Here is a 25487-nt window from a genome sequence, read left to right on the forward strand (position 1 = left end):
GACGGATGAAAATTAGCCTAAGGCTACAATCCGGTGTGGCTTGTTCATTAACTTGCACTGTCCCTACCAAATAAACAATAAATAAACAATAAATAAATAAATAAGTCGATTTTGCATGATATAGGACCTTTAAGCTCCATAAGGGCCCCGCCATGTTTTTTTCCCAGAAGTCCGCGGGCGGCCCCACGTGACTGTCCCTCTGCCCGCTGGCATTGGCCAGGGGCCACCACGTGACCAGGGGTCCATATGGACCGCGGTGCATTACTGTAGTGCTGTCCGAGGACAACCCGGCGTCACAACAACGCGCGTGCACGAGATCTGACTGCCGTGCGCGCGTATGTGTGTGTGTGTGTGTGTGTGTGTGTGTAAGCGTGCGTGCGTGCGTGCGTGTGTGTGCGTGTGTAAGTGCGCGTGCGTGTGTGTGTGTGTGTGTGTGTGTGTGTGTGTGCGTGCATGTGTATGCATGAGTGTGTGTGTGTGTGTGTGTGTGTGTGTGTGTGTGTGTGCGTGCGTGTGTGCGCATCAACACAGGGCGATGAGTGTCATCATCACTCACCTCTAAACTGCAGCTGTAGACGCTCCGCACAGGTACAGAACACATGACACCTGTGTGTCTCTGTTTCTCCTGCAGTGAGCGAGGCTGTGGTTCATTATAGATCCAGTGTGTGTGTGTGTGTGTGTGTGTGTGTGTGTGTGTGTGTGTGTGTGTGTGTGTGTGTGTGTGTGTGTGTGTGTGTGTGTGTGTGTGTGTGTGTGTGTGAGGCTGTGGTTCATTATAGATCCAGGGCTGCGTAATGTCAGAGGCGCAGACAAATGCTTAAGATCCAATCCTGGTCATATTCTGTCTCCAAAGCTTTGTCTCTGAAAAAAAGTACACGCAGAAAGTTGTCCAACAACTGGCCAAACACGAGCTGCAAATCAAACGCTCTGCTGCGAGAGCTTCAGCCTCCGTGAGGAAAGTGAAAATGAAACCATCACTTAACGAGCGCATGGCCTGCACTGCACTACTTTTTTTTTTTTTTTTTACTTGCTGCTGTACCATTTGTTTTCTATGTTGCTAAAGAGGTACATTTTATTATAAAGCAGCTTTGAAAGCATTACCAATTGTATTGTAATATTATAAATACTGTCTAATAACGATCATTAGGTTATTTCATTTCAAAACCAACTTATTATTTTTAGATTGCACTTGCACCGTGATGCACCAAACCACGGGTCCTGCACCGTGAACCGAACCGTGAGACCTGAACCCCTAATATTAACCCATAAATATTCCACTGTCTCTTGAATTCCATTCCCTGAGTTTAGCGAAACATATTGTCGATGTAGTGGCTCATCCTGCTGGTGCTCTGGACACCGGGCTCACTCCTTCCTGCAGCTGCAGGAGTCGGTCACTTTGCACTGGACTACACAGTCATTACAGCGGTTCTATTGCAGAGGCTCAGAGCTTTGTCTGGTCAAAGGCTCAGGAGTAAAAATCATCAAATATAAGAAAGGAGTCCGGGTGCATCAAACACTCCAATTGCAGTTTGTTTGAAATTATTTTTAGCATTCATTATTTCATACATTTGTAGTGGCCATAGTTTTTGGAATGGGTTGGGAACCACTGGTCTATGTAGTGCGGGTCTACAGCTGTACTGAGTGACGGGTTATAGGGACGATAGTGGACATTTCTTTGTAATAACTCATAATCTCAGAATATCATACGTGGAGACTAAAAAAAAGATGAAGATGCTACATATTAGCATCGTGCTAATGCAAACGCTAGCTAGCGCTTGCTATGACTGCCGTTTTTTCACCTCCATATGGGCCTGATTTACACTTGACTTTATTTGTCTGTGATAAATAAGTTCATATTCCATCAGAAAATGGCTAAAAAGAGTGAAGAATTGTGTTTCCCTAAAGACTCTATGTCCCCCTCGGTGAGGCCACGCCCCCTTCTATGACGAGATGCGTCTGTATCTATTGGATCAGACTGGATCATTGAACTAAACTGTGAGTAATCCATGTAAGCACCAGCTGAACCGAGCACATTTACAGTTTGAAGTGTCAAAATGGAAACAACCATGAGACGACAATGTGACAAAAAGTGACAAGATTTATTTTTTGAAGTGACGACAACGCGGCAACAACGTGAGGATAAAGATCAGTTGGGACGAGTTAAAGATGAGTGTAATGAGGCGTTCCTCTGGCCTGTCGCTGTGACCTCAGGGGTTTGGGCAGTGGTGGAAGAAGTGCTCAATATTCTGAAGTATTTACTAAAACCTCCGCCTGTCCAGGGACACGGGTGGAAATGAGCACCTGAGCTTTGACCTGGTACCATTGAGGTGAATGTTTATTGTACACTGTCCCTGTTTCTCTAAATAAATAAACTAAACTAAGGCAAAAGTGCAGACACAGGACCAAAAATGTACTTATAGGGACTAGATGCAAGTTGGTCATTTTTATACTGACTACTGCCACCTCAGGTCTTGTGCGTAACTGCACCTTCTACATTAAAGGGATATTTCAGGGGTTTTGACATACGGCCTTATTTCTTTTTATCCAGATCTGGAGATTGTTTTTTTTTTTGCAATTCACGCAGCCAGACTAACAATATAAATGTCTGTGCATTTAAAATAACTTATATTTGAGCAGCATCAGCTTCGTGGTTGTATAAGCTACGCAGCGGCGGAGTGATCTGCGAGAAAATAGTCCCTCAAAATGCGAGGGATGCAAGGTCAGTTATATTCCAAACATGATTCTATGGACACAGACATGTATATGGTTAGTCTGGTGTTATAAGTGATTTGCCTCAGGTGCTCTGTGGAGCGGGTCACACTGTTTTTAATGCAGGCTAGCTGATACCACAGAAATGCACTAGCCTAGCATTAGCCTAGCGCCACAAAACTCTTAAATAAAAACTATTACAAAAAACATATCTCCAGAAATCAGCAACACTCTGGATAACGAGGAAATGAGGCCCTATGTCAAACATCCTGAAATATCCCTTTAACAGTTTTGTGTTAAAAAGCACCTTAAAGGTACACTGCGTAACATTTTGGACTATAATGTTGCGGCAAAACAAAAACATGCTCCTAATGACCAGCTCAACACAGAAAATGCTGTTACTGCAGTAACTAATAAAAGAGAGGATTTGGATGAAAAACTAACCTGTTTAAATCTCAAATTCTACTGTCTTTCGTCACATCTCCATGGAGACAAGCTGGAGACGCACCCACTCCCAGTAAAGTTTACAGTCATATCTTAGGAGGGGTGAGCCTCATAAATGTTTGTTTGTACATTTATTAGGTGTTTTTCAATGATGAAAATATCTGTCATAAAATTAATGCTTGTATTTAAATTTTATGTATTGGGTAAAATTCTACACAGTGTGGCTTTAATATAGGCTAATATTATCCGTGATCAAAAACAGGAACTAAACCAGGTCAAACACAGGGTAAACCACTAAACCAAGTGTAAACTGGAACTAAACCAGGTCATTGTAGAGCGGTCACTTTGAAAATAAAATACTTGTACTTTAACCCAATAGAAAAATATAGTGGAGTAGAAATTACAGATACATCCACCACTGGATTTGGGTAAAGCTGAAGTGGAGAAAATGCACTGGGCTCAGAGGTGTCGGAATGGCCGCCGCCCTGAGTGGGTTTTGGTCATGGCGTCATCAGAATACGACATGTGTTTAATATACAAGTAATGCTTTAAGGTTTGTAGTAGAATTGTATAGATAGATAGATAGATAGATAGATAGATAGATAGATAGATAGATAGATAGATAGATGTTCAGTACATTATTTGACAAAATTTACAAAATTTCTCCTTGAGCACGCTGTAAGCACTCTATTATTTTCTACCCCTTTTGTACACTTGGGTAAAAAAGAGATATTGTTGATCAGTTACAGGAGCACATCCAGCATACGCAGGCCTCACTTCAATGAGGTTGGTTGTTACTCGCTGTGTTACTCGCGATCAAACACAAATAAACATCCCTGAGATACATTTACTGTTGCCTAGTGCTCATGGTCAAAGGACTACCTTTCAAACTTACAATAATTCCAGATCCTTCATCTTCAGACCTCTACTTTTGGGGAGTAATCTCTCTTTCTGACACTTTTCTAACACTTTATGGCTTTACTTTCTCATTCAAAGAGATATGTGTGTGGGGTTATGCAGGTGATGTCACAGCAGGGTAAGGCAGCTATATATTCATGTTTAAAATGAGTTATAACATTTTATTTGTTTTGACCAGAATAGGTTATAACATGTCGAAAGGAGCAGCTGAGGTGGCTCGGGCATCTGTTCCGGATACCTCCTGGTCGCCTCCCGCGGGAGGTGTTCCAGGCATGTCCTAGTGGGACAAGGCCTCGTGGAAGACCCAGGACACGCTGGTGGGACTATGTCTCCGAGCTGGCCTGGTGTCGCCTCGGGGTCCCCCCAGAACAGCTGGAGGAGGTTTGTGTGGATCGGGAAGTTTGGGCATCTCTGCTGAGACTGCTGCCCCCGCGACCCGGCCCCGGATAAAGCGGAAGAAAATGGATGGATGGATTGAGGTTATAACATGTGTCAGGCTAAAATCTTCTGTCATTACCTGTGACATTTTATAATATTACACTCCTCCTGCAGCCCAAGCGTCAGCCTCGTATCAGGAAAAATCACAAAATTCATGATTCAAACTGTAATTAACTTGAGCTCCGGAGGCTCGGGATAAGAGAGTTTGATTTCAGAGTTTGAGTCAGATGGTGTGGATGCCCCATTAGTATTAACTATACACCAGCAAAAGTAGGTCACCCTCTGGCAGGCCAACATAATTGTTTCAGTGGGCCAAATCTGGCCCGCGGGCCCCAATTTGGGCGCCCCTGCTTTAGCATAAACAGGACGGGGGCACAACCACAGTTCACAGGAAGAAGAAAAATAGCTCCGTTGGTGAAACTAATGTGAAATGTTTTCAAGTCAAAATTTCTGTCACTTAAACTTCAATTGGAACATGAGCTGAGGGCGACAGTGGTGCAGGTGGTAGAGCGGGTCGTCCCGTGATCGGAAGGTCGGGGCTTCGAATCCCGCCTCCTGAAGGTGAACTCTGTCGTTGTGTCCTTGGGCAAGACACTTCACCCACTTTGCCTCCAGTGTCTGCGCACACTGGTGTATGAATGAGAGTGAATGGGTGAGTGGTTCTTTACTGTAAAGCGCTTTGGGCCTGATAAAGATAGAAAAGCGTTGTACACGTTTCCATTTACCACGACATGTGGTGTTTGTAACGAGGCTGAGGGGAACCTCAGCGTCTGCAGCTGAGGTTCCCCTCAGCCTCGAAGCTGCTGAACTCACCTTCACATGTGCACTTTTATAAATATCTCTTCACTGTGAGGTGGAAAGAGTTGTTTTTGTTTCTAATCTTTATTCACTAGTGATCTGAGCTCATTATAAGACATTACTGCTTCAGTCTCATAAACTCTGACTCTGTGACGATAATGACCTTTGGTACAAAACCTCCTCACACAATGAGGATGATGATGAAATAACATCATAGGGTTTGGGATTTTAATGAATCTACCATTAAATAAATACAGCGAGGCTAAAACCTGGAACAGTCTTAATGAAGAGACAGGATTAAACTCTGACAATGTTTAAATCCAGGCTTTTCCACTGACACTGAACTCAGCACAAATCAATCTACAGATAAGTACTTTTTTGTCTTTTTTCAGTAACTAATATTAAGAAATTTGTCCATGGGGCAAGTTTTTACACTTAAATGAAGAAACATCAACAAATTAAGATTTATTGAAAACAGTTACGCAAATCAAGCACAAAATTACTTATTTTTATACATTTCTGCAATATTTTTTTTTTTTATCTGCACTCTTTGCTCACAATGGAATCAGCACTTCATTTCCCTGTGTGTGATTTGTGCTTCATAAATAAACCCGCCTCACACACGTCACTCTCTGATTTCAGCTTGATGCCGTTGACAGTGAAGACACTTCTCGGTCTGCACCACCATGAGCTCCTGGAGGCTGTGGCTGCTGTGGCTCGGTGAGAAATGTAACAAATATCCTGTGTTTCATTTGACTGTGTTCTGACTGTGTTCTGTTGTTCCTCTGCACAGTCCTTCTGTTGTGGGACGCTCGACCCACAGACACTGATGTCCATGTTTTCAAGCTTACTAAAGGAGGAGAGCAGTCGGTTAAGTGTTGGTCTGACCGAAATCCAACTGTAACTAGAAGGATGTTTTGTAAGAACGACTGTGAGGAGGGAGACATCCTGGTGCAGACCTCAGGAAGGCGACAAACAAACGGCAGATTCAGCATCAAACATGAGATGAAAGGTTCTCCACCACGGGACTTCATCAACGTGACCATCTCCAACCTCACTCTGAGCGACTCAGGGCGATACCGAGGCGTCTGGGAGAAGCCTGTGGGAAGTTCTTACTGCAAATTTAAAATTGAAGTCACAGACGGTGAGTGACACTGATCTGTCTAAAACTATAGAGCAGGGTGTCTAAACTACCACCCGCGGGTCAACTGCGGCTTTCCCTCTAATAACATCTCAGCTGAGGTTCAAGGGCCTGCGCTCTCTGAAAGAAAACTGATCCATTACATTATATATTCAAAAAGCTGTACCTGTGTATATTAACCAGAAGTTATTCTTTTCACAGCAGCATAATTGCCAAAAATAGTTTATTGCTTAAAATGCACCAGAATGCAGGAAAATGCATCTGAATTAAAAAAAAACCTCACGGAGGCTCTCTCCCAACACTCTCTCCCAACACTCTCCCAACACAGTCCCCTTGAAATCTGTAGGAAACACTGAGCACAGTTAACGTTTCATTGAATTTGATCAATTTAACACAATAGATGTGAAGTTACATATCTGACCTCTACTAAGTGCGGCCCAGTTGTTTGTATAGTTTTCTGTATGTGGCCCTCAGTGAAAGAAGTTAGCCCCTCTTCTGTAGAGGCTCAAAGGCTTCGTGCAGTGGGGGAGAGGGGTCAGCTGTTTACTGATGATTCTAGAAAGATTGTTTTGAAGGTGAGCGCTGAGTAGAGATGCACTGATGCAGCCAGACTTTCTTAAAGTGTCCACTAAGGGCTGAACGATAAATCGCATTTGCAATTTTATCGCGATATTACACAACGTGATTTTAAAATCGCAGAGGCCCGCGCTTTCGGCCCGTGCAGCTGATGCTGCGGCCCATAGAAGTGAATGTAGCAGATTTCTTTTGTTTACTTCTCTGTCTACTTAAGGTGCGTGGTCGATCGTGGATGTACTGTGAATATCAGTGTGTATAAAGCAGCCACCGCTCAGGACTATTGCTGTTTCCTCCGTTAGCATCGCGTTAGCTGCAGCGCTCTGATGCTCTGATCACAGAAACTTCCTCCAGATTCACACGTCTCTGAAGCTGAGCCTGAGCTGCTTGTTAAGAGTCCTTTGTGGCTCACTTTTGGAGGCTTATGTTTGGGAATGTTTTGGATAAAGATAAGAACTTATCTCACAACCACTGACTAATACACACGAGCAAATAGCAAGAAATTATTATTATTTTACAAAAAAAAAAAAAAAGAATATGAGCTTATTGGAAATGATGACTGACTATTTGGAATTATATTCCATGTGATTATAAAGGACTAAAGAGTAAGTAATACTTTATTAAATCAGTTATTTAATTGTATTGCAACAAAAAGTTATTTGCAGAAAATCACAAATCGCAATATTGATTTTTTTGCTAAATCGTTAGCCATGGTGTCCGCTGTGACTGAAAAGGGGAATGGTCTTTTGTAACAAGTGAATTTCTTCATTATGAGAAAAATAAATCCTTATGTTGTAAACGAGATGTTACATATTGAGGTTTTCTATAAACTGTATCAAAAATACAGTATTAAACAATGGTCACTTTTGTAAACTAAATGAAGAGTTGCTCTCTAACCCATTGCTGTGTAGATTAATCAGAAACACCACATCAGCACTTTAGTCAGAATTGTGTTTTTAAAAACGATGAGAGCCAAAACAGATATCGGTTCAGAAGATCATCTCCAGCATCAGTGTTGGATCGGTGCATAAGTACTTCTGAGGTGACATCTGCTCTCTCTAACTCCAGGTGTGGACGCAAAATCAAAACATGAGATCTCACTTGCTGAAGGAGAAGACTTTCGTCACACCATTCATTTCTCCAATCCTGGAAAGAAGAAGACCTTCTGTAGAAACAGCTGCTCTGAGGAGGACATTTTGGTTGCGACAATGGGGGACAAAAAACAACGAGGCAGATACAGGATTCAGTATAAGAAACACACAGACGGCCTGAGTGAAGTGACAGTGACGATCAGAAACGTGAGCAGCGCTGACTCCGGTTTGTACAAGTATTATCTGGACCAAAGATCATACCAATTATGGATCAACGTCTCTTCAGGTGAGTTTGAGATCGTACACTCTGTTTGAGCTCTTTCTGATCCCTGTCCTTCTGCTGCAGCGCCCCCCGGTGGTTTCCCAGTGACGGAGCGTCCATCTGAAGCCCCCCCAGAGCAGGAGCCGACAGGACGTCCAGGTACCGTCCATCACAGGGTCATGAGAGTCATTCAGCTATCACTGAAAATGAAAATCTGCTGCTGAAGTCTCTGTATTTCCTCATTAACTCAGACTTCGTTATTCACTTCTTGCACATGACCCATAATGCTTTGTGCCTTGGGGGGTAGCTACGACATGGAGGCCTTTGAGTGCGAGTGAAGCTACAGCCAAACAATGATGAAAAACACCTTCTGCTGTGCTCGGAATTACTCCAACAATCGAAATGACAAAGCTCTGCACACGAGGTTAACCAGGGCTTTTTTCTCAATCGACTTTTCAAAATCAATAGATAAAAGGTACAAGGTGCAATGCATTATGGTATTGCGCAAGTAGAGAATTTAGGAAAACAGACACCATTGGGCAGTAACGATAAGCATGTGTGCCAGAGTGGATGTTTTAGCTTAGTGTAGTTACAGATAGAATGACCACAGGTTCGTTTAACTGAGACATTTATTTTTAGGAGTACCTATAATTTACAGATGTCACTTTAAAACATAGGTGATAGCATAGCAGGTAGCCCCATGAATTCATTGTTGCAGTTCACGTTTCACATTTTCCATCCATTAAACCAAAAATAAACACTTTGAATGTCCATTATGTTAAAGGTCCTATATCATGCAAAATCGACTTTTTAGAGCTTTTAGCCATGTTGTTATGCTATTTCCTTATCAAAAACACCCCCAGAGTGGTTTGTGGCTTCATTCACGCAGCTCTCAGTAATCCTCCTGAATCCTGCTCTCTGAGGCTCCGCCCTCCTGCTCTCTGAGGCTCCGCCCTCTCCTGGTGAACGACTGAGTGTTCAGTTGTATCGTCACAGCGGAACGGAAGTGCTCGACGTCTGTAATGTAATGTCTTAATTCTATGCTTACGGACGGATTTTAATTTGTAAAACAGCTTTTTAATTATTTCTGTTGTAAGAGAGAAACAAAGAGAAAAAAAAAGTGAAGGAAAAAAAAAAAAAAAGGATGTGCCCGAGGTGCTTCCAGGTCAGCTGTGGCCAAAACAAACACCCCTGAGCGTCTGAACAGATCAGTCATGTTTGCGCTGCAGCTGAAGATGGAGCTCGTTGCAACTTATTCTGGACATCTGTTCTTTATTCTTAACTAACGATAATGTCACGGACGGAGAAAAAGAAGCGCGTTTGGCTACGAGGACGAGGAGTTTATTCAACCTTTTTCAAGAAGAGGCCACTCTCTCAGAAGTTTGTTTTCTCCAGGATTCGGCGACTATCACCAAAATGGTGTTTTTCTGTGACTGTCACTGATGGATGTTTGGTGAACCTTCGCCAGAATCAAAGTGGATTAACTTTTTTAACCAACGTGAGTCTCATAATGTAAACAGCGATGGACCAGAGGGTGAGTCAATCCAAATGCGTGTTAGCATGTGTGTTAGCTTGTGTGTTAGCATATTAGCTTGTGTGTGTTAGCCATTTATGAAGCTGTGTTGCAGATGTCAACTCCGTATAACTGCATCGTGAAGTAACTTCACTTATTGTTGTTTATTTATATTACGGTAAAGTATGTGCGGAGAGAGGGGGCGGAGTTAACTCAATTCGAAGCATTGTGTCTTCCGGGTTTGAAAAATACCTCCAGAAAACACTTATATTTATCACAAAAATGAGTGCTCCATAGCGGTAGAGGTACAATATATCATATAAATGCCTATACTTAACTTTGGAATGGCTAAAATAGCATGATATAGATCCTTTAAATGTCCTCATTCCCGTTTCCCAAGCGCTTTTACCTCCAGTCAGTAGGCCACAAAACGAACGCTTATTTATCCATTTGTCCATTTGACCATGCCATGAAGCAAACATGAGCGCTCCGTAGCAGCAGACGACGTGGAAGATGTACAGGTAGGGGTCGACAGGACTGAACATGCGCAAAAAGGAAAGGCCAATGGCCGCTGGCTGCCCTGCTTTTTGACCACAAACGTGGGGGCCGCCATTGCTCCGCCGTTGCTGTAGTACCTCCATATCGCCGCTAGGCCCCCATTGAAAAGCATTGGACTTTAGACACGTTAAAAACTACTTTAAAGCCTGGTTTCAATTGTTTCAACGCTAGACTAGGCTAGATCTTCCTCCTGAGATAACGCTGGGTTAATAACACTATATGAAACCAGGCTGGTTTTCGTGATATGATTTTTTGAAATCTCGTACTTAATGAGGCTCGGACTGTTAGCATTGGAGCAGCGCGAGCTACACGTCACGCAAGGGCCGAGTCTACGGTGAAAATCCCGCCCGTATGTCCTTTTTAGGAACATGCTTCGTCAGAGCTGGGGAGGGGGAGCCTGTAAATCCGCCATGAATTGCCCCACGGCCGTGGTCATTCTGGTAAACGGGGAGGAGTGAGCAGAAGACGTCCATTATTTTCTACAGTCTATGAGAAAGGCTCACCGCCCGCAGGAGCCTAAGGTCATTTACACAATACATAGTTGATGATCTACATATACTAGGTTATTGCCGAGTCTAAGTAACAATGCATTAACTGCCGTCACATACCCATAGTTGGTGTCAGTATCTGCGCCACCAAAATGTGGCCAACCCAACGCACGTAGCCGGAGTCCAGGGCCACCACCATGCTAAAGACAACAACGATCCATTAACCTCACACATGTTGATTAAACACATTTCTCAAGACGTGGTGCCGAGGTACGGCAAAAAACCACGAAACGGCTAATGAAGCCATAACAGATATCGGTTCAGAATATATATTCTGACCTCTGTCCTTCTGCTGCAGCGACAGTGACAGTGCATCCATCTGAAGCCCCCCGACAGCAGAAGCCGACAGAGCGACCAGGTAATAACCGGGATATGGCTAATAACCAGTATACGGCTAATAACCGGGATACAGCTAATAACCAGTATACGAATAATAACTGGGATAGTTTCTGTACCCCCAGCCTTAAATAGTTGATGCTAGCATTAGCATACTGCTACTAGCTGTGGTGTATTTTGAGTTAAAAACTACCTGAGCGATTTAATTCTCCAGGTTAAGAGTCCGAGGGTTGTTGGACAAGGGCGGGGTTGTTGGTGCAGTCTTCCTTGACTTACGAAAAGCATTTGATACAGTAAATCACAACATCTTGCTGACTAAACTACACATACAACTTCAATTTTTCCATAAATACCATAAATTGGATTCAGTCATATTTGAATAATCGCTCTCAGCAGGTCAGACTGCAAAGCTGCCAATCTTCTGCTCTGCCTGTAATGACTGGTGTGCCTCAAGGGTCAATCCTGGGGCCTTTATTGTTCTCACTCTACATCAACGACCTCCCGTCCGCCTGCCCAGATGTCTCTGTACAAATGTATGCAGATGACACAGTGCTATATGTCCATGGCAGCAGTGCTTCCCAAGTGGCTGAAAAGCTCACCCAGGCCATGGTTCACATCACCGCATGGCTGAAGCACTCCTGCCTACAGCTAAATACATCCAAAACTGTATCCATGCTTTTCACTAAGTCCCACACGAGTCGTCTTGAGGAGCCTGATGTTCGTGTGTCAGACTGTGACCCAGTATAAATAACTTGGTGTCATTTTGGACTCAAAACTCACATTCAAACCACATGTAAAAATGATCAGTAATCGCATCAAATTTACCCTCAGCAACTTCAGACACATCCGGCACCAAATGTCAATACAAGCAGCAAAAATGTACATGCACTCAATGATCTTTTCACATCTAACATACTGTTTAACCGTCTGGTCACATGCCAATGTCACAACCCTCAAACACATCCAGTCCCTGCACAAACGCACCATAAAAACTCTGGACCGCAAACCACTCTCATGTCATCACTGTCCACTATTACAAAAGCATCATTTACTCAGTTGGGAAAACATGGTCAAATACTCTCATCTCTGCCTCATCTATAAAATAATACATGGTTTGTCATCACCTCCACTCAGACAGTTCATTCACACCGGATCAACAGAACTCAGGAGAACCCGAGCAGCAGCGAGGGGCGACTGCCTCATCCCTCTGAGGAAAAGCCTCTTTGGACAAAGCACCTTTTCTGTCCAAGCTGCCCATGAATGGAACCTCACCCCCACAACAGTTAGAAACATTAACACATATAACTCATTTAAAACACAGTTAAAAAAATGGCTCATTGAGAATCAGAGCTGTCAGCACTGACAGGATCATCTCTCGCTGCCCCCTGCTGGCCTCTTGTCCTCGTCTGTTGTGTCTGTCTCTGCAGTTGTTGAGTTTGTAGGAGTCTTGTTGTAATGTCTGTCAGCATGATTGGTTTGCGATATTGAGTGTGTTGTTTTCTGTTACATTTTTAAATATTTTATTGTATTGCATTTTAATGTGTATAATTGTACCTTACGCCCTTCAGGAGGACACACAACAACTGTCCAGGGACTACAGATGAAAAATAGCCCTTAGGCTAATTCTGGCATATTTGCATGTATAATGTATATTTATATGCACTGTCCCTATAATAAATAAATAAAAAAAGAGCCTCAAAATGAGACACAGCACATCAGCACTTTGATTAAGCCAGAATTGTGTTTTTAAACTATGAGAACCTAAACCAATATCGGTTCAGAATAAACATTCTGATCTCCGTCCTTCTGCTGCAGTGCCCCCCGGTGGTGTCCCAGTGACAGTGCATCCATCTGAAGCCCCCCGACAGCAGGAGCCGACAGGACACCCAGGTAATAACCAGTATGCGGCTAATAACCGGGATTCCGCTAATAAGCGGGATACGCCTAATAACTTGGATACGGATAATAATTGGGATGTGGCTAATAACTGGGATGTGGCTAATAACCAGTATATGGCTAATAACCGCGAAACGGCTAATGAAGCCATAACAGATATCGGTTCAGAATATATATTCTGATCTCTGTCCTTCTGCTGCAGCGACAGTGACAGTGCATCCATCTGAAGCCCCCCGACAGCAGAAGCCGACAGAGCGACCAGGTAATAACCGGGATACGGCTAATAACTGGGATGTGGCTAATAACCAGTATACGGCTAATAACTGAGGTACGGCTAATAACCGGGATACGGCTAATAACTGGGATACGGCTAATAACTGGGATAGCTTCTGTACCCCCAGCCTTGAATAGCTGGTGCTAGCATTAGCATACTGCTACTACCTGTGATGTATTTTGAGTTAAAAACTACCCGAGGAATTGAATTCTCCAGGTTAAGAGCCTCAAAATGAGATACAGCACATCAGCACTTTGATTAAGCCAGAATTGTGTTTTTAAAACTATGAGAACCTAAACAGATATCGGTTCAGAATAAACATTCTGATCTCTGTCCTTCTGCTGCAGTGCCCCCCGGTGGTGTCCCAGTGACAGTGCATCCATCTGAAGCCCCCCGACAGCAGGAGCCGACAGGACGCCCAGGTAATAACCGGGATATGACTAATAGCCAGTATACGGCTAATAACCGAGGTACGGCAAAAAAATGCGAAACGGCTAATGAAGCCATAACAGATATCGGTTCAGAATATATATTCTGACCTCTGTCCTGCTGCAGCGACAGTGACAGTGCATCCATCTGAAGCCCCCCGACAGCAGAAGCCGACAGAGCGACCAGGTATTAACCAGGATACGGCTAATAACCGGGATACAGCTAATAACCAGGATACAAATAATAACCGGGATACAGCTAATAACCAGGATACGGATAATAACTGGGATAGTTTCTGTACCCCCAGCCTTAAATAGTTGATGCTAGCATTAGCATACTGCTACTAGCTGTGGTGTATTTTGAGTTAAAAACTACCCGAGGAATTGAATTCTCCAGGTTAAGAGCCTCAAAATGAGATACAGCACATCAGCACTTTGATTAAGCCAGAATTGTGGTTTTAAAACTATGAGAACCTAAACAGATATCGGTTCAGAATAAACATTCTGATCTCCGTCCTTCTGCTGCAGCGCCCTCTGGCGGTGTCCCAGTGACAGTGCATCCATCTGAAGCCCCCCGACAGCAGGAGCCGACAGAGCAACGAGGTAATAACCGGGATACGGCCAATAACTGGTATTTGGCTAATAACCAGTATACGGCTAGTGCCCGGGATACAGCTAATAACTGGGATACCGCTAATAAGCGGGATACTGATAATAACGGGGATAGTTTCTGTACCCCCAGCCTTGAATAATTGATGCTAGCATTAGCATACTGCTACTAGCTGTGGTGTATTTTGAGTTAAAAACTACCCGAGGAATTGAATTCTCCAGGTTAAGAGCCTCAAAATGAGACACAGCACATCAGCACTTTGATTAAGCCATAATTGTGTTTTTAAAACTATGAGAACCTAAACCAATATCGGTTCAGAATAAACATTCTGATCTCCGTCCTTCTGCTGCAGTGCCCCCCGGTGGTGTCTCAGTGACAGTGCATCCATCTGAAGCCCCCCGACAGCAGGAGCCGACAGGACACCCAGGTAATAACCAGTATGCGGCTAATAACTGGGATACGTATAATAACTGGGATGTGGCTAACAACCAGTACACGGCAATTAACCGGGATTCCGCTAATAAGCGGGATACGGCTAATAACTTGGATACGGATAATAACTGGGATGTGGCTAATAACCAGTATATGGCTAATAACCGCGAAACGGCTAATGAAGCCATAACAGATATCGGTTCAGAATATATATTCTGATCTCTGTCCTTCTGCTGCAGCGACAGTGACAGTGCATCCATCTGAAGCCCCCCGACAGCAGAAGCCGACAGAGCGACCAGGTAATAACCGGGATACAGCTAATAACTGGGATACGGCTAATAACTGGGATACGGCTAATAACTGGGATACGGCTAATAACTGAGGTACGGCTAATAACTGGGATACGGCTAATAACTGGGATACAGCTAATAACTGGGATACGGCTAATAACTGGGATACGGCTAATAACTGAGGTACGGCTAATAACTGAGGTACGGCTAATAACTGGGATACGGCAAAAAACTGGGATACGGTTAATAACTGAGGTACGGCTAATAACTGGGATACGGCTAATAACTGAGGTACGGCTAATAACTGAGGTACGGCTAATAACTGAGGTACGGCTAATAACTGGGATACGGCAAAAAACTGGGATACGGCTAATAACTGGGATACGGCTAATAACTGAGGTACGGCTAATAACTGGGATACGGCTAAAAACTGGGATACGGCTAATAACTGAGGTACGGCTAATAACTGGGATACGGCTAATAACTGGGATACGGCTAATAACTGGGATACAGCTAATAACTGGGATACGGCTAATAACTGGGATACGGCTAATAACTGAGGTACGGCTAATAACTGAGGTACGGCTAATAACTGGGATACGGCAAAAAACTGGGATACGGTTAATAACTGAGGTACGGCTAATAACTGGGATACGGCTAATAACTGAGGTACGGCTAATAACTGAGGTACGGCTAATAACTGAGGTACGGCTAATAACTGGGATACGGCAAAAAACTGGGATACGGCTAATAACTGGGATACGGCTAATAACTGAGGTACGGCTAATAACTGGGATACGGCTAAAAACTGGGATACGGCTAATAACTGAGGTACGGCTAATAACTGAGGTACGGCTAATAACTGAGGTACGGCTAATAACTGGGATACGGCAAAAAACTGGGATACAGCTAATAACTGGGATACGGCTAATAACTGAGGTACGGCTAATAACTGGGATACGGCTAATAACTGGGATACGGCTAATAACAGGTACGGCTAATAACTGGGATACGGCTAATAACTGGGATACAACTAATAACCGGGATACCGCTAATAACTGGGATACGGATAATAACTGGGATAGCTTCTGTACCCCCAGCCTTGAATAGCTGGTGCTAGCATTAGCATACTGCTACTACCTGTGATGTATTTTGAGTTAAAAAACTACCTGAGCCATTGAATTCTCCAGGTTAAGAGCCTCAAAATGAGACACAGCACATCAGCACTTTGATTAAGCCAGAATTGTGGTTTTAAAACTATGAGAACCTAAACAGATATCGGTTCAGAATAAACATTCTGATCTCCGTCCTTCTGCTGCAGCGCCCTCTGGCGGTGTCCCAGTGACAGTGCATCCATCTGAAGCCCCCCGACAGCAGGAGCCGACAGAGCAACGAGGTAATAACCGGGATACGGCCAATAACTGGTATTTGGCTAATAACCAGTATACGGCTAGTGCCCGGGATACAGCTAATAACTGGGATACCGCTAATAAGCGGGATACGGATAATAACGGGGATAGTTTCTGTACCCCCAGCCTTGAATAATTGATGCTAGCATTAGCATACTGCTACTAGCTGTGGTGTATTTTGAGTTAAAAACTACCCGAGGAATTGAATTCTCCAGGTTAAGAGCCTCAAAATGAGACACAGCACATCAGCACTTTGATTAAGCCATAATTGTGTTTTTAAAACTATGAGAACCTAAACCAATATCGGTTCAGAATAAACATTCTGATCTCCGTCCTTCTGCTGCAGTGCCCCCCGGTGGTGTCCCAGTGACAGTGCATCCATCTGAAGCCCCCCGACAGCAGGAGCCGACAGGACGCCCAGGTAATAACCGGGATATGACTAATAGCCAGTATACGGCTAATAACCGAGGTACGGCAAAAAAAATGCGAAACGGCTAATGAAGCCATAACAGATATCGGTTCAGAATATATATTCTGACCTCTGTCCTGCTGCAGCGACAGTGACAGTGCATCCATCTGAAGCCCCCGACAGCAGAAGCCGACAGAGCGACCAGGTATTAACCAGTATACGGCTAATAACCGGGATGTGGCTAATAACCAGTATACGGCTAATAACCGGGATACAGCTAATAACCAGGATACGGATAATAACTGGGATAGTTTCTGTACCCCCAGCCTTAAATAGTTGATGCTAGCATTAGCATACTGCTACTAGCTGTGGTGTATTTTGAGTTAAAAACTACCCGAGGAATTGAATTCTCCAGGTTAAGAGCCTCAAAATGAGATACAGCACATCAGCACTTTGATTAAGCCAGAATTGTGGTTTTAAAACTATGAGAACCTAAACAGATATCGGTTCAGAATAAACATTCTGATCTCCGTCCTTCTGCTGCAGTGCCCCCCGGTGGTGTCTCAGTGACAGTGCATCCATCTGAAGCCCCCCGACAGCAGGAGCCGACAGGACACCCAGGTAATAACCAGTATGCGGCTAATAACTGGGATACGTATAATAACTGGGATGTGGCTAACAACCAGTACACGGCCAATAACCGGGATTCCGCTAATAAGCGGGATACGGCTAATAACTTGGATACGGATAATAACTGGGATGTGGCTAATAACCAGTATATGGCTAATAACCGCGAAACGGCTAATGAAGCCATAACAGATATCGGTTCGGAATATATATTCTGATCTCTGTCCTTCTGCTGCAGCGACAGTGACAGTGCATCCATCTGAAGCCCCCCGACAGCAGAAGCCGACAGAGCGACCAGGTAATAACCGGGATACAGCTAATAACTGGGATACGGCTAATAACTGGGATACGGCTAATAACTGAGGTACGGCTAATAACTGGGATATGGCTAATAACTGGGATACGGCTAATAACTGGGATACAGCTAATAACTGGGATACGGCTAATAACTGGGATACGGCTAATAACTGAGGTACGGCTAATAACTGGGATACGGCTAAAAACTGGGATACGGCTAATAACTGAGGTACGGCTAATAACTGGGATACGGCTAATAACTGGGATACGGCTAATAACTGAGGTACGGCTAATAACTGGGATACGGCTAATAACTTGGATACGGATAATAACTGGGATGTGGCTAATAACCAGTATATGGCTAATAACCGCGAAACGGCTAATGAAGCCATAACAGATATCGGTTCGGAATATATATTCTGATCTCTGTCCTTCTGCTGCAGCGACAGTGACAGTGCATCCATCTGAAGCCCCCCGACAGCAGAAGCCGACAGAGCGACCAGGTAATAACCGGGATACAGCTAATAACTGGGATACGGCTAATAACTGGGATACGGCTAATAACTGAGGTACGGCTAATAACTGGGATATGGCTAATAACTGGGATACGGCTAATAACTGGGATACAGCTAATAACTGGGATACGGCTAATAACTGGGATACGGCTAATAACTGAGGTACGGCTAATAACTGGGATACGGCTAAAAACTGGGATACGGCTAATAACTGAGGTACGGCTAATAACTGGGATACGGCTAATAACTGGGATACGGCTAATAACTGAGGTACGGCTAATAACTGGGATACGGCTAATAACCTGGATACAACTAATAACCGGGATACCGCTAATAACTGGGATACGGATAATAACTGGGATAGCTTCTGTACCCCCAGCCTCGAATAGCTGGTGCTAGCATTAGCATACTGCTACTACCTGTGATGTATTTTGAGTTAAAAAACTACCTGAGCCATTGAATTCTCCAGGTTAAGAGCCTCAAAATGAGACACAGCACATCAGCACTTTGATTAAGCCAGAATTGTGGTTTTAAAACTATGAGAACCTAAACAGATATCGGTGCAGAATAAACATTCTGATCTCCGTCCTTCTGCTGCAGCGCCCTCTGGCGGTGTCCCAGTGACAGTGCATCCATATGAAGCCCCCCGACAGCAGGAGCCGACAGAGCAACGAGGTAATAACCGGGATACGGCTAATAACTGGTATGTGGCTAATAACCAGTATACGGCTAGTGCCCGGGATACAGCTAATAACTGGGATACCGCTAATAAGCGGGATACGGATAATAACTGGGATAGTTTCTGTACCCCCAGCCTTGAATAATTGATGCTAGAATTAGCATACTGCTACTAGCTGTGGTGTATTTTGAGTTAAAAACGACCTGAGCCATTGAATTCTCCAGGTTAAGAGCCTCAAAATGAGACACAGCACATCAGCACTTTGATTAAGCCAGAATTGTGTTTTTAAAACTATGAGAACCTAAACAGATATCGGACCAGAATAAACATTCTGATCTCCGTCCTTCTGCTGCAGTGCTCCCCGGTGGTGTCCCAGTGACAGTGCATCCATCTGAAGCCCCCCGACAGCAGGAGCCGACAGGACGCCCAGGTAATAACCGGGATATGACTAATAGCCAGTATACGGCTAATAACCGAGGTACGGCAAAAAAAATGCGAAACGGCTAAACCATAACAGATATCGGTTCAGAATATATATTCTGACCTCTGTCCTGCTGCAGCGACAGTGACAGTGCATCCATCTGAAGCCCCCGACAGCAGAAGCCGACAGAGCGACCAGGTATTAACCAGGATACGGCTAATAACTGGGATACGGATAATAACTGAGATAGTTTCTGTACCCCCAGCCTTGAATAGTTGATGCTAGCATTAGCATACTGCTACTAGCTGTGGTGTATTTTGAGTTAAAAACTACGTGAGGAATTTAATTCTCCAGGTTAAGGTCAAAATGAGACACAGCACATCAGCACTTTGATTAAGCCAGAATTGTGTTTTTAAAACTATGAGAACCTAAACAGATATCGGTTCAGAATAAACATTCTGATCTCTGTCCTTCGGCTGCAGTGCCCCCCGGTGGTGTTTGTTTTTGTTTGTTTGTTTGTTTATTTTATTGTCCCCGTAGGGAAATTCGTCCTCTGCATTTAACCCATCCTTCAATGCCGCTGGGGCGACCGGTAAGGAGCAGTGTTTGACGGCAGTGCCGCGCCCGGGGACCCAACTTCATGATGTGGAGCCAGGCTGATGGTCAGAATCACCTGGATGCAGGATTCACCTATTGCACATGTTTTTAGTAGAAGGGGAAACCTACGCAGACACAGGGAGAACATGAAAACTCCACACAGAAATGCCCCGTCCTGGTGGGAATCGAACCCCCGACCTTCTAGCTGTGAAGCAGAGGCGCTAACCGCTGTGCTACCGGGTGTCCCAGTGACAGTGCATTCATTTGAAGCCCCGTAACAGCAGGAGGCCACAGAGTGCCCACTCGAGTGCATGTAAACACACTCTGTCATCCACAGGGGGAGCTCCAAACACCATGTCCCTGGTCCTAATCCCAGTCTGTGTCGTCGTCCTCGTCACAGTGATCACTCTGACCATCTGCTGCAAGAGGCGCAAACGCACAGATGAGAGGAGTCCAAACACATGTCCATCTGCAGGTGAAGTGTCTCAGGGAACAGGAGCTGGAGGAACTCAAAATCCCGAGGTCACTATCATTAAAACTTTGTATTTTAACCTGACATATCTGGACTCTGTTAATAACTTTCTGTATGATTTGTTTTTTTAGAGACAATGTGGAAACGTCAACGAAAACCTTTGTCTGGAGGACGTGAAGGCGGAGCCGTCTCCCCTCGAGCTGAACAAGATATAAGTCACTGTTAAGGCCGTACTTTTTACTCAGAAGTGTCAGCCTCACCTAAACCGTTTTACTACTTTGACCTGCAAATTAAAACATTTTATACCTGCTTGACTGAAAACAGTTCTGTTCACCCGTACATATGACACTGAAAGTATTTTATCTGCTTTTTGCTTTTTATTGTAATCAATACATTTTTCTGTTGGTGCTTTATAGATTGATTTGACCTGTTTTCTTACAATTTAATGCAACGGTGAAACACTTTGAAAGGCCTTGTGTATGAACTGTGCTCTACAAATAAACTTGTCTTACTTGGTTTATGATACTGACACCGGAACGATTTGTCTCATTTCTTTCTCGGAGTAAAGGAGAAATGTCTTAAACTCATATAAACCCGTTCAGCTGACGACTTTGAAATCCTCCTCTACAATGGAAATCTCCTGGACGAGCTAGAGCTTCAGAAACAAAGTCAGTCTCACCTTTGGCCGTCTGAGGAACACAGGTTTCGATCACATTAGGGTATTTATCATGAAGAACTACTTCGACAAACGTTGAATTATGGAAGAACTTTCTACCAAATAAAGAAGCAGAGACGTCGAGAGGAGCAAAGAGGTTCAACAGCTCATGAAAACATAATTAACAGAGGATGCTAATGTTTAGCTTCATGCTACATGATAACGGCATGTATCAAAATGATTCAATTAAACTCACGACGATTGTTGACGTGAAAAACAAGGTTCTTTGGAGGAGCCGAGAGAAATGTGGACGTTTCTACAACTGTGCATTTGTTTATGTCAGAGGTGTCTGTAGCTAAGTACATCTATTACAGAACTGTACTTCAGTAGAGGTTTTGAGGATCTGCTTTACTTAGAACTTTCAAATGTAGTGGAGTAAAAGTAGAAAGTTGGAATACTTTCTTTCTCTTCGTCTTTTCCTGCAAACCAGACGTTTCTGATCAAGGAGAGAAAACATGATATTCTTTGAGTTTAATGCATTAGTTGAAGTTTGGGAAGAGCTGCTGTAGTTGATCCAGTCATAGTTTCTAACATGAACGAAGGAGGCGCGGAAAGAAACTTAACATGTCAGTTTTTACTTTGTTACTGCTGATGGAGCTGATATGAAGAAAGGAGAGGTTATAGTGGAAAGAAGACTTCTACAACAGAGAATAGAGGATGTTAAGTCATTATATAGTCGTTATTTCTGTTTAACTTCTACAGAAATGTGTGTGTTTTACAGATTTGTCACACATACATCACCTCAGTGATTAAATAAAACCATCACATCAGATTTATGCGAGCAACAAAAAGGACAAGGTGTGAACGTCAGCGTTTCGCATAAACAGACGGAGGCGTCACAACCACAGTTTACAGGAAGTAGAAAAATAGCTCCGTTGGTGAAACAAGCGTGAAATGTGTAGTAAAAGTTGCTGTCACGTGACCATCTGATGGAACGTTACTGTTCACTAAATGTATTTATTTATTTAATTTAAGAGAAAGGGGGATCAATACATGTTAATGAACATTTTTAAATATGCCAGATTATAGCCCTAGGCTAATTTCCATCTGCAGACCCCCTGGCAGGTTGATGTCACAAAGACACAGAAACACAACCTATACACTATACAGTGCCTCTCGAAAGTATTCATACACCTTGAACATTTGCACATTTTGTCATGTTTACAACCCTAAACATAAAGATTTTATTTTGTTTTTTTTACTTAACGTTCACACACAAGTAACAGACAACTGTGAAGTGAAAGCAAAATGATACATGATTCTGTATTTAAAAAAAATTAGAAAACCGAAAAGTGGGGCGTGCATAAGTATTCATACAGATGAATGAATACTTTGTGGAACCCCCTTTTGCTGTAATAACAGCAGAAAGTCTTTTGGGTTTGACTTTACAAGATTAGCACATGTAGAGACTGACATTTTAGCCCATTCCTCTTTAAAAAACAACTCAAGCTCTGTCACATTAGAAGGAGAGCGTTTGTGAACAGCAGTTTTCAGATTATTCCACAGATTTTCAATAGGATTTAGGTCAGGACTGTGACTGGGCCATTCTAACACATTAATATGTTTTTATTGAACCATTCCATTGTAGATTTATCTTTGTGTTTAGGGTCATTGTCCTGCTGAAGGTGAATCTCCGCCCCAGCCTCAGTTCTCTTGTGACTCCAGCAGGTTTTCCTCCAAAATGTCTCTGTATTTGGCTCCATCCATCTTCACAACTATTCTTACAATCTCCCCAGTCCCTGCTGAGGAAAAGCAGCCCCACAGCATGATGCTCCCCCCCGTATATTTGACACTGGGGATGGTGCACTCAGGACGATGAGCAGTGTCAGGTTTGCTCCATACATAACGTTTGTCTCATCTGACCAAAGCTCCTTCTTCCACATGGAGCTGTGTCCTCCATATGACTTCAGCAAACTTCAAACAGGATTTTTTAGGGCCTCCTTTCAATAATGGCTTTCTTCTTCCACTCGCCCATGAAGGCCAGATTTGTGTAGATACGACTTATAGTTGTCCCATGTCCAGTTTCCCCCAGCTCAGCGGCAGGACTTCACAGCTCCTCCAGAGTTATCTTGGGGCACTTGGTTGTATTTCTTACCAGTGTCCTCCTTGTTTGATCTAATATTTTAGATGGGCGACCGTGTCTTGGTAAGTTTGCAGTGGTGCTTTACTCTTTCCATTTCCAAATGATGGATTGAACAGTTGCTCCGGGAGATGTTTAAATCTTGGGAAATCATTGCATAACTTAACGCTGCTTTAAACTTCTATGGAACTTTATCCCTGACCTCTCTGGTGCTCCTTGACCTTCATGATGTTGTTTAGTGACCAACACACTCCGACCACAGCTCTGAGGGCCTGAAAGAACAGCTGAAATTATACTGAGAGTAGATTACACACAGGTGGCCTCTATTTAACCGTTAGGCCAAGGTGTGAACATTCTGGAGTCATTAGGAATGTTTTAAAGGCAATTTAATGCACTCAGAAAATGCTGTATGAATACTTATGCACGCCCCACTTTTCACTTTTCTATTTTTTGAAAAATAACAGAATCATGTATCATTTTGCTTTCACTTCACAGTTGTCTGTTGCTTGTGTGTGAACGTTCAGTAAAAAAATCAAAATCTTCATGTTTAGGGTTGTAAACATGACAAAATGTGCAAAAGTTCAAGGTGTATGAATACTTTCGAGAGGCACTATATACACAAAAGCAGCACAGACATTTACATACAGCACGGGATAAAGACATGTAGAGACAATTGAACACAGTGGAACAATGACAGTGGAAAAGAACCACATTCATATGTACTGCACATCCTCCCATTACAGCCTCTTTTAATTGAATTTGATAAACACCGCTATTGCACTGTTCCCTATTGCACTGACCCCTATTGCACTGATCCCTATTGCACTGATCCCTATTGCACTGACCCCTATTGCACTGATCCCTATTGCACTGAGTGGATGTATTGTGCTGACTGAAGTACTGAAGTCGAGCTGTTTGTGGGAGCTGCTTTTTTGGCGACTCAGTTTGTGAAACAGAGCGTTCATCATCGGAAAACAATGATGGATAAATGAATGAATAAAGAGGCTATATATTTTTTTATTTTATTATATTCTATTAGTTTATTTGAACAGGGACAATGCACATTAATTAACATCACTGTAAATGTGCCAGTTTTAGCTCCAAAGCTAGTTTTCAACTGTAGTCCCTGGGCAAGATGTAGATTTCCAACAGTAAACAATATACAACAATGACAACAATCTGTATTAACCTGTAAAATGATAAAACAGTTCATTAGTATGATCTCACATACAACCTATGTTAACATTCGGCACACACACTACACCATAGACAAATACACACAGGCAGAATTACACTGGCAGCACAAAAGCAGCAAGAATAAAATACATTAACAGTGACGTGTTTGATTCTCAAGTAACCAGGATTTGAACATCTTTTTGAAAGGCTTTAAAGTATCAACATTGCGTATGTGAGAGGGGATAGTGTTCCAGAGCTGGACTGCTCTCAAGGCCGACTGGCTGAAGGCACTTTTCCTGAGGGGAACTAACACGTTATTTGACATATTTGATATATAGATGTTTATTATATATAACGCATGAGTCTCTAACCCGTTACCTTCATAATAAAGTAGCGCAGTAACGTAACAAGCTACTTTTCCAGAGGAGTAACGAGCGAACTAACAAAGTTACTTTTAAAAGTAAAGTTACCCAACACTGACCACCGAGCACAATTTTCACAATAAGACACAATAAAACAATACGAGGACATTATCTAGTTTATTTGACTCAAGGAAACAAAGTTTACAAGCCGAAATGCAAAAAAGTTCAGAGATCCAGCCCGGATCTAGAGGCCGAGTCGGACACAGTCTGTTTTCACAGCGGAATATAGAAGAGAGTTTACCTCCTGGACGGGGCCTTTCTGTGTGGAGTTTGCATGTTCTCCTCCTGTCTGCGTAGGTTTCCTCTGGGTAAAAATATGTCCAATATGTTCCCCTCTGGGGCCGGGACTCCCTTGAAAAAGAGATTCTTTAATCTCAGTGGGACTTTCCTGCTTAAATAAAGCATCAGA

General features: G+C 43.3%; 1 protein-coding gene across 1 annotated transcript; it reads left to right on the top strand.

Annotated features, from left to right (window-relative positions):
* Positions 1 to 6219: 6219 nt before the first annotated feature.
* LOC306982017 (uncharacterized protein) lies at positions 6220 to 20900 on the top strand (the record flags this gene model as incomplete). The annotated part of the gene is made up of 4 exons (XM_079581760.1): positions 6220 to 6451; positions 8090 to 8398; positions 20551 to 20735; positions 20817 to 20900. 4 exons carry the CDS (start codon positions 6220 to 6222, stop codon positions 20898 to 20900), a joined length of 810 nt encoding a protein of 269 aa, XP_079437886.1.
* Between the last annotated feature and the right edge of the window lie 4587 nt (positions 20901 to 25487).

Source organism: Gobius niger (genome assembly GCF_951799975.1).
Source record: "Gobius niger genome assembly, chromosome: 23".
Lineage (NCBI taxonomy): Eukaryota > Metazoa > Chordata > Actinopteri > Gobiiformes > Gobiidae > Gobius > Gobius niger.